Source organism: Triticum aestivum, chromosome 3B, assembly GCF_018294505.1.
Source record: "Triticum aestivum cultivar Chinese Spring chromosome 3B, IWGSC CS RefSeq v2.1, whole genome shotgun sequence".
NCBI lineage: Eukaryota > Viridiplantae > Streptophyta > Magnoliopsida > Poales > Poaceae > Triticum > Triticum aestivum.
The window spans coordinates 715,853,687-715,864,563 of record NC_057801.1 but is presented as its reverse complement, the minus strand read 5'-3'; the positions used below and the strand labels follow the sequence as shown (position 1 = coordinate 715,864,563).

The following is a 10,877-nucleotide window of genomic DNA, read 5'->3' as shown; positions in this document are numbered from 1 at the left end:
TCCCTTACTAAATTTCAAGGTATAAGTGTTCTCCCTGAGTATGCACCATTGTGACAGTTCTTCGTGCTAAGACACCATGTGATGATCGGGTTTGATAGGCTCTACGTTCACATACACCGGGTGCAACCTAGTTTTGCACACGCAGAATACTCGGGTTAAACTTGACGAGCCTAGCATATGCAAATATGGCCTCAGAACACTTGAGACTGAAAGGTCGAGCGTGAATCATATAGTAAATATGATGAACATAGTGATGTTCACCATTGAAAACTACTCCATCTCATGTGATGATAGGAAATGGTTTAGTTGATTTGGATCACGTGATCATTTAGATGACTAGAGGGATGTCTATCTAAGTGGGAGTTCTTAAGTAATATGATTGAATTGAACTTTAATTTATCATGAACTTAGTCCTGATAGTATTTTACAAATTATGTTGTAGATAAATAGCTCGCGTTGTTGCTTCCTTATGTTTTTATATGTGTTCCTAGAGAAAAATAAGTTGAAAGATGATAGTATCAATGATGCGGACTGGGTTCATGATATGAGGTTTATCCTCATTGCTGCACAGAAGAATTATGTCCTTGCCGCACCGCTAGGTGACAGACCTATTGCAGGAGCAGATGCAGACGTTATGAACGTTTGGCTAACTCAATATGATGACTACTTGATAGTTTAGTGCACCATGCTTTACGACTTAGAACCGGGACTTCAAAAACGTTTTGAATGCCATGGAGCATATGGGATGTTCCAAGAGCTGAAATTGGTATTTCAGACTCATGCCTGTGTCAAGAGGTATGAGACCTCTAACAAATACTTCACCTAAAAGATGGAGGAGAATTGCTCAGCTAGTGAGCATGTGCTCAGAATGTCTAGGTACTACAATCGCTTGAATCAAGTGGGAGTTAATCTTCCAAATAATATAGTGATTGAAGAGTTCTCTAGTCACCATCACCAAGTTACTGGAACTTCGTAATGAACTATAGTATGCAAGGGATGAGGAAAACAATTCTCGAGCTCTTCGTGATGATGAAATCGACGAAGGTAGAAATCAAGAAAGAGCATCAAGTGTTGATGATTGACAAGACCACTAGTTTCAAGAAAAAGGGAAAGGGAAGAAGGGGAACTTCATGAAGAATAGCAAGCAAGTTGTCACTCCCATGAAGAAGCCCAAAGCTGGACCTAAGCCTGAAACTAAGTGCTTCTACTGCAAAGGAAATGGTCACTGGAAGCGAAAGTACCCCAAATATTTGGCGAATAAGAGGGATGGCAAAGTGAACAAAGGTATATTTGATATACAGTTTATTGATGTGTACCTTACTAGTGTTCATAGTAGCCCCTGGGTATTTGATACTTGTTCGGTTGCTAAGATTAGTAACTCGAAACAGGAGTTACAGAATAAACAGAGACAAGTTGAGGGTGAAGTGACGATGTGTGTTGGAAGTGGTTCCAAGATTGATATGATCATCATCACACACTGACTATACTTTCGAGATTAGTGTTGAACCTAAATAAATGTTATTTGGTGTTTGCGTTGAGCATAAATATGATTAGATTATGTTTATTGCGATACGATTATTCATCTAAGACAAAAAATAATTGTTATTCTGTTTACATGAATAAAACCTTCTGTGGTCATACACCCAATGTTGATGGTTTATAAAATCTTGATCGTAGTGATACACATATTCATAATATTGATGCCAAAAGATGCAAAATTGATAATGATAGTGCAACATATTTGTGGCACTGCCGTTTAGGTCATATTGGTGTAAAGCACATGGAGAAACTCCATGATGATGGGCTTTTGGAAATCACTTGATTATGAATCATTTGATACTTGCGAACCGTGCCTTGTGGGCAAGATGACTAAAACTCCATTCTACGGAACAATGGAACAAGCTAATGACTTATTGGAAATAATACATACGGATGTATGCGGTCCAATGAGTGTTGAGGATCGTGGCAGGTATCGTTATTTTCTGACCTTCACAGTTGATTTGAGAAGATATGGGTATATCTACTTAATGAAACACAAGTCTGAAACATTTGAAAAGTTCAAAGAATTTCAGAGTAAAGTAGAGAATCATTGTAACAAGAAAATAAAGTTTCTACGGTCTGATCATGGAGGCGAATATTTGAGCTATGAGTTTGGCCTTCATTTAAAACAATGTGGAATAGTTTCACAGCTCACGCCACCTGGAACACCACAGAATAATGGTGTGTCCGAACGTCGTAACCGCACTTTATTAGATATGGTGTGATCTATGATGCCTCTTACCGATTTACCACTAACGTTTTGAGATTATGCATTAGAGACAGCTGCATTCACATTAAACAGGGCACCATCAAAATCCGTTGAGATGATGCCTTATCAACTGTGGTTTGGCAAGAAACCAAAGTTGTCGTTTCTTAAAATTTGGGGCTGTGATGCTTATATGAAAAAGCTTCAACCTAATAAGCTCGAACCCAAATCGGAGAAATGCGTCTTCATAGGATACCCAAAGGAAACTGTTGGGTACACCTTCTATCATAGATCCAAAGGCAAGATTGTTGCTAAGAATGAATGCTTTCAAGAGAAGGAGTTTCTCTCGAAAGAAGTGAGTGGGATGAAAGTAGAACTTGATGAGGTAATTGTACCTTCTCCCGAATTGGAAAGTAGTTCATCACAGAAATCAGTTCGAGTGATTCCTACACCAATTAGGGAGGAAGGTAATGATGATGATCATGAAACTTCAGATCAAGTTACTACAGAACCTCGTAGGTCTTCGAGAGTACGATCCGCACATGGTGGTACGGTAATCCTATTTTGTAAGTCATGTTACTAGACCATGATGAACCTACGAACTATGAGGAACCGATGATGAGCCTAGATTCAATGAAATGGCTTGAGGCCATGAAATCTGAGATGAGATCCATGTATGAGAACAAAGTGTGGACTTTGGTAGACTTGCCCGATGATCGACAAGCCATATTAAATAAATGGATCTTCAGGAGGAAGACGGACGCTGATAGTAGTGTTACTATCTACAAAGCTTGACTTGTCGCAAAAGGTTTTCGACAAGTTCAAGGTGTTAACTACAATGAGATTTTCTCAACCGTAGCGATGCTTAAGTTTGTCCGAATCATGTTAGCAATTGCCACATTTTATGATTCGAAGATTTGGCAGATGGATGTCAAAACTACATTCCCGAATGGATTTCTGGAAGAAGAGTTGTATATGATGCAACCAAAAGGTTTTGCCGATCCAAAGGGTGCTAACAAAGTGTGCAAGCTCCAGCGATCTATTTATGGACCGGTGCAAGCCTCTCGGAGTTGGAGTAAACGCTTTGATGGTGTGATCAAAGCATATGGTTTTATACAAACTTTTGGAGAAGCCTGTATTTACAAGAAAGTGAGTGGGATCTCTGTAGCATTTCTAATATTATATGTGGATGACATATTATTGGAAATAATATAGAATTTCTGGATAGCATATAGGCATACTTGAATAAGAGTTTTTCAATGAAAGACCTCGGTGAAGCTGCTTATATATTGGGCATGAAGATCTATAGAGATAGATCAAGACGCTTGATAAGTTTTTTCACTGAATACATACCTTGACAAGTTTATGAAAGAGTTCAAAATGGATCAGTCAAAGAAGGAGTTATTGTCTGTATAACAAGGTGTAAAGTTGAGTAAGACTCAAAACCCGACCACAGCAGAAAATAGAAAGAGAATGAAAGTCAATCCCTATGCCTTAGCTTAGGTTCTATAAAGTATGCTATGATGTGTACCAGACCTATTGTGTACCTAGACATGAGTTTGGCAAAGGGGTACAATAGTGATCTAGGAGTAGATCACTAGACAGCAGTCAAAATTATCCTTAGTGAGAACTAAGGAAATGATTTCGGTTATGGGGGTGATAAAGAGTTCATCGTAAAGAGTTACGTGGATGAAAGCTTTTACACCAATCCAGATGACTCTAAGTCTCAATCTGAATACGTATTGAAAGTGAGAGCAATTAGCTGGAGTAGCTCCATGCAGAGCATTGTAGACATAGAATATTTGCAAAATACATACGGCTCTGAATGTGACCGACCTGTTGACTAAACTTATCTCATGAGCAAAACATGATCACACCTTAGTACTCTTTGGGTGTTAATCACATAGCCATGTGAAATAGATTATTGACTCTAGTAAACCTTTTGGGTGTTGGTCGCATGGCGATGTGAACTATGGGTGTTAATCACATACATATGTGAACTATTGGTGTTAAATCACATGGCGATGTGAACTAGATTATTGGCTCTAGTGCAAGTGGAAGACTGAAGTAAATATGCCCTAGAGGAAATAATAAAGTTATTGTTTATTTCCTTATTTCATGATAAATGTTTATTATTCATGCTAGAATTGTATTAACCGAAAACTTAGTACATGTGTGAATACATAGACAAAACATATTGTCCCTAGTATGCTTCTACTAGACTAGCTCGTTAATCAAAGATGGTTATGTTTCCTAACCATAGACATGTGTTGACATTTGATGAACGGGATCACATCATTAGGAGGAGGATGTGATGGACATGACCCATCCGTTAGCTTAGCATTATGATCGTTACAGTTTCATTGCTACTGCTTTCTTCATGACTTATACACGTTCCTCGGACTATGAGATTATGCAACTCCCGAATGCCGGAGGAACACTTTGTGTGCTACCAAACGTCACAACGTAAATGGGTGATTATAAAGGTTCTCTACAGGTGTCTTTGGAAGTGTTTGTTGGGTTGGCATAGATTGAGATTAGGATTTGTCACTCCATGTTTCGGAGAGGTATCTCTGGACCCTCTCGGTAATACTCATCACTATAAGCCTTGCAAGCATTGTGACTAATGAGTTAGTTACGGGATGAAGTATTACGGAACGAGTAAAGCGACTTGCCAATAACGAGATTGAACTAGGTATGATGATACCGACGATCGAATCTCGTGCAAGTAACATACCGATGACAAAGGGAACAACGTATCTTGTTATGCGGTTTAACCGATAAAGATCTTCGTAGAATATGTAGGAGCCAATATGAGCATCCAGGTTCCGCTGTTGGTTATTGACCGGAGATGTGTCTCGGTCATGTCTACATAGTTCTTGAACCCCTAGGGTCCGCATGCTCAACGTTTGATGACGATTTGTATTGTGAGTTATGTGATTTGATGACCGAAGTTTGTTCTGAGTCCCGGGTGAGATCACGGACGTGACGAGGAGTCTCGAAATGGTCGAGACGTAAAGATCGATATATTGGAAGGCTATATTCGGACATCAGAAAGGTTCCGAGTGATTCAGGTATTTTTCGGAGTACCGGGGAGTTACGGGAATTTACTGGGAGAAGTAATGGGCCTTATTGGGCTTTAGTGGAGAAAGGGAAGAAGGGACAAGAGGTGGCACGCGCCTCCCCCTGCCCAAACCGAATTGGACAAGGGGTGGGGGCACAGCCCCCCTTTCCTTCTCCCTCTCCCTCTCTTTCCTTCTCTCCTACTCCGAATAGAAAAGGGAATCCTACTAGGACTTGGGAGTCCTAGTAGGACTCCCTATGTTTGGCGCGCCCCCTAGGCCGGCCGCCTCCTCCCTCCCTCCTTTATATACGGGGGAGGGGAGCACCCCAAGGACACACAAGTTGATCTTTAGCCGTGTGCGGTGCCCCCTCCACAGTTTTCCACCTCGGTCATATCGTCATAGTACTTAGGCGAAGACCTGCGCCGGTAACTTCATCATCACTGTCACCACGCCGTCGTGCTGACGGAACTCTCCCTCGGCCTTAGCTAGATCTAGAGTTCGAGGGACGTCATCGAGCTGAACGTGTGCAGATCACGGAGGTGTCATGTGTTCGGTACTTGATAGGTTGGATCACGAAGATGTTCGACTACATCAACCGCGTTACTTAACGCTTCCGCTTTCGGTCTACGGGGGTACGTGGACACACTCTCCCCTCTTGTTGCTATGCATCACCTAGATAGATCTTGCGTGATTGTAGGAATTTTTTTGAAATTACTGTGTTTCCCAACAAAAACTGCCTAGCCAGAATTTTCCAGACTTAGCTTTTTTCTTTTTGAAACTGGAACTATTTTTCTACTGCGGGTGGCACGGAAGTTGGGGAGTCCTACTCTGTCACGACATGTAGTATGGCATGATCTGGAAATCTAAAACAGAGTAACAAATACTAGACTCAGACTAGGACTGGTGCGGAGATGAATCTGGTGGAATTCGGACTGCTGGCAGATATATGTAGGGCGGTGGAACACTGACTGGTGGAGAATCTGTGATGGAGGTGGACTCGGATTGGCGTGATGGTGACCTGATGGATGTATGTGACTCGGATTGATGGCGGGTATGCGGTGGGTGTATATGGACTCGGATTGGCAGCGGATATTGGGTGATGGTATATGGCGGCGGCGATGACGATGGTGTAGCGGCGACGTGAAAATCTGTGACCAGAACTCGAAATTCTATGGTAACTAGACGCTAAGACCAGCAACTCGACATGATGATGCAACCGCAAATTCAACAAAGCAAAACTCTAAAAAAATTATGTAAAGGCTCAGATTGGTTCGGATATGATGAACTAACCCTAATTTTTTTGGCTTTTTCGTGGACTGTAGGTATGAAGAAAAGACTCGATCTAAACTATGAAAAACTGGAATATCTCACTAAGCAACCTGGAAATCTGATACCACTTCATAGAGGCAAAGGTGTCCCATCTTTCGATGAGATGGTGGTTATCATTTTTGGTGTAGACTTTCACGATCTGACTACGAATGTGTGAATACGTTGCGCCTTAGCAATCGCTAAACCAACTCCGAGAGGTTATTGACCACGCCGGAGCACGATCAACCTGACCACGAGGGTCTATTTCCTGCATGCAAACAAAGAACAAGCAAGAAACAGAGACTGCAATCTGGATATTACGAATATAAGATGAAATCTTTATTGATGAAAGTGGGGTTCTGTGACATCTTGGTCTGGTCGTTGAACACAAATGAAGGACGCGAAGTTGCAGCTATGGCGAACTTTGATCTACACAAAACCCAAAGTCTAAACGACGTCCTAGGGATGTATATATGGAGGAAGAGGGGGAAATTGCGTGACCCTTGGAGGAGGGGTCTGAAACCAACCCTAACTCTTGTTTCCCCACAAATACGGATTCTAAAAACAGGCTATACTCAAGTATTTTGAAATTACATGGGCCTGGCCCAAAAATAAGGTAGCGCGGCACCTAAAATAAGCTATGGACGGAATTTATGAAGAGGCATCTTGTATATTTTGTCCAGGTCCTTGTATGTCATCACGGAGGCTTCTAAGTGCTGAAATATGCACTAGAAACGCCATTCCGGTTCCCTTCACGCGCGCCTTCATCTCCATGTTGGATCCTGCTCCAGTGTACATCCCTCTTGTCCATGCTAGGCCCTTCATTAGTAATTAACACAAATATATCCAATTTAGGCAGCATCATATTCTCATGAACATTAGAATTGTTACCAAGAAACGAAAGTACCTGGTAATTCAATTGGCGCGCGTGAGCTCTAGTAGTTGGTCCAGTATGTATAGCAACAGGGTTGTGGGTGTAACAATGGTATTGATTTCCTCATCAGATGCCCCATAATCAGTGACCATACTCCAGGTGAACTTGTGTGATGCATGTAGAATTAGATCGCATAAAATGCTCCCAAGTAACACCTCATCCAAAACCACTTCCGTTAGGCCATTGACAAAGTAGTCCAACTTCTATTATGTGAGGTTTCCCCACCCTCCTCCTCCTCCTCAGTATCAAGCGTAGAAATTAAAGTTGGTCACTTTGGACAAACCTCCAATCGGTCATCCTCCATATGTTTTAATGCATTAAAAGAAAACTCAACTTCCTTCCCATTATTTCCCATAGAGACACGAAGCTTACTAAAGTTTGAAGATATGCAAGATTTTGAAATGGAATTATGTAGTTAGACTACTTTGCCCGCGGAGGCGTCCAAATTATGCTTCGACTATCGCCACATGGCCAAAGCCATGGCCCTCGTCCGTGAGCGTGCAATCGCCGCCACGTCCAATGCATGAAGACCACTATATATGCATGTTGAAGGCTAGCTCCACTATGAACATGCTCCTACGACAGACCTAGGTGATCTGAGCATAGGGGCACCATCCAACTAGACATAAGAACATTATTATATTTATGATAGTTCTACTATTTTTATGAGTTTTATTGTACGGTGTTGTTAGGTTTTTGTTTCATAGTGTGTGTTTTCGATTGCGAGCGGGTTTCATGGCAGTGCGTTAGACTCGCTCTCTCCCATTCCTCGCTTCCTGTCTACAAATTCTGGTTGTATTTACATTATGCTATTAATGGAAATGGATAACTCATGCTCAGTTTTAATGAGAAACTTATGTATTCACAGAGCCAAAAAGAGTTTTCTGATAGACAAACTCATATTAGATTTTAAACTATGATCCTTGGCCTGGTAGAACATCTAAATCAACTTACGTATGACAAAGCCAAAAAACAATTTTATGATAGCGAAACTCATATTAGCCATTAAACTATGATATGAAATAACTAGAAAGATATGAAATTTTCCAGCTAATTGAAAAGGAAAACACCATCCACGACATTCATGATCCCGTCAAAACTGCCTTCCTCCTCGTCCTCATCAACTGCACAAACGTTCAAGTCCCAGCTAAGATGACGACGAGATCTCATTTCCATCTCCGCGGCGTCACCATCCTCGCAGTTCTGCCTGGTAAACCGTCGCTTCACCCGTGGGGAGGAAGCGGAAACCATAGACCTCGAGTCCAACACATTAGAGCTCAACACTATGATGGCATCCTCCAAATCGACCACGTCGCCGTTGCATCCTCCCATTAGTGTTCCTCCCGCAACCGCGTTCTTGATGCGTGTTTCCAAATCGCGACCCAGTTGGTCGACACCATCGATCAATATAACGCGGTGAGGGTTCTCTGCGATCGCTTTGAACAGCCTCGCTCCAACGTCCCCACCATTGCCATCGCCATTGTTTTCCGGTGATCTATGCCTCTTGAGGGCGAGTTTGCCGGTTTGTGCGGCAATGTCGGGGTAACCCTGCAGGGCAGTGAAGTCGGTGTAGGATCCAAAGACGAGCCTCGCAAGCTCCCGAGCAATCGCTGTCTTGACGACACCGTCCCTTCCATGGAAGAGCAACCAGGTCGTTGTTGACGACGACAATGAATTGAACGGCTTGTCCCCCACCCTCCTCCTTGTCACGCCGGATCGGCACCGGAGCACCGTGCTTGCTATGCTGGGAACGATGTTCCCATGCCACGGAACGCGCAGTTCAAGCGCGTCGCACAGGATCTTGAGATTGTCTGCGGTGAGCTCCGTGAACTTCGGACGGCGGGAAGCACCCTGCATGTGTCACGGCTCACGGCCGGGGTATTCGGATCATTATTCATGAACGAGATGGTGTAGACACATCACATGTACTCTCTCCGTTCCAAAATAAGCGTCGCTGATTTGGTATGGGACTAACTATCTGGATATGTTATACGTACGTTTGCTTGAAGATTGGTGTTGCAGTATGTTGATCTGATGCAAGTTGTATCCTTGTAGTAGCGGAGCCACGGAGGAAGGCTCACCGTCGTGGGGATTACCTCGGTGCAGCCAAAGAAGGCCGGCCACCTTGCTCCTGATTTTACATTGCTAGCTTGACACTCACTGCAAGAGGACACAGAGAAAGTTAGCGTGCATGTCAAGATATTTACTTCAAACAAAATCTGTTGGGAATATTAAACCGGATTAATGAAGCTGCATGCATATGCACCAAGTTGTCCAAACTAGATAATACCAGCGGGAATTTACAGCAATAAAATTGGAATATATAAGAATTATACCACACCACATTCTCCCCGTATGAACGATAGCACACTCAATAGTATAGTGGCGGGTGGATGCACGGTATAGTGCCTTGTGAACTTCTGCTTCAATTATTTGTTCGTGAATACTTTTTGATGATGTAGAGCGCTTGTGTGTGGTTGACCAGAAGAGCTTGTATGTGGTGAAAAGTGTAAAGTGGAAGGGTTGCATGCACTTGATGATGGGAAGTCTTGCTTCTGGTTGATGATGTGAAGGGCTTGCATGTGATGGAAAGTGAAAAATGAAAGGGTTACATGTGTTTGATGATGTGAAAGGCATGTATGTGCTTTAAAATGGAATCGTCTACTTGGATATATATATATATATATATATATATATAGGATCAGTAGGCAACTATTTGTGTGCACCTAGATATCTTTCTCAGAAACTAGGCGGACGTACTAATATCAGCTAATCCTATTCTACGCCCATATCAACATATTGTCGCCCAAACAAGTTTCTTTCTTTGTTTTTCTGTTTTGCCTCCTATACCTTGTTTTTATTTTATCTTTTGTTTCATGTATTTACTTTTCTTTTTTTCTGTTATGTTTTATGTTTTTAATCTGCATTTTTGGTCAATATTTGAATATGTTTTCAAAGTAAATGTATATATATCTGAAGGTGCATGCTAATTTAAAAAATGAACTTTTTATACAAAATACATGAATACTTTGTATGAAAATAGATGAATATACATTTCTTGTATTCATGACTAGTTTTGAAACATGAGATGAACATTTCATCTCATATATATGGATATTTATATTGAGGTACATGAATATATTTTTATTTTCACCATATGCAATTTCCCTCATTTATTTATACTTATTTTTCACGAGATTATCAGAATATGTTAACTATGACATATTTTTTGAAAATATAGAAAAGACTGAATTTGGTTTATAAGTTACTTGGTCGTCCCATTGGAGCCTTGAGGCATTTGGATGACATCCCTTCACTATGAGCG

The 10,877-nt window shown here is 41.7% G+C and overlaps 1 protein-coding gene across 1 annotated transcript in view; it reads right to left on the bottom strand.

The window, feature by feature from the left end:
• Nucleotides 1-9,514: 9,514 nt before the first annotated feature.
• The window catches only part of LOC123066175 (protein SMAX1-LIKE 3-like), a 4,132-nt gene continuing 2,769 nt past the window's right edge, over nt 9,515-10,877 (bottom strand). Inside the window, exon 2 of the mRNA XM_044489314.1 lies at nt 9,515-9,712. Coding sequence (XP_044345249.1) covers nt 9,523-9,712 — 190 coding nt within the window. The 3' untranslated portion in view covers nt 9,515-9,522. The remainder of the gene's footprint in view (nt 9,713-10,877) is intronic.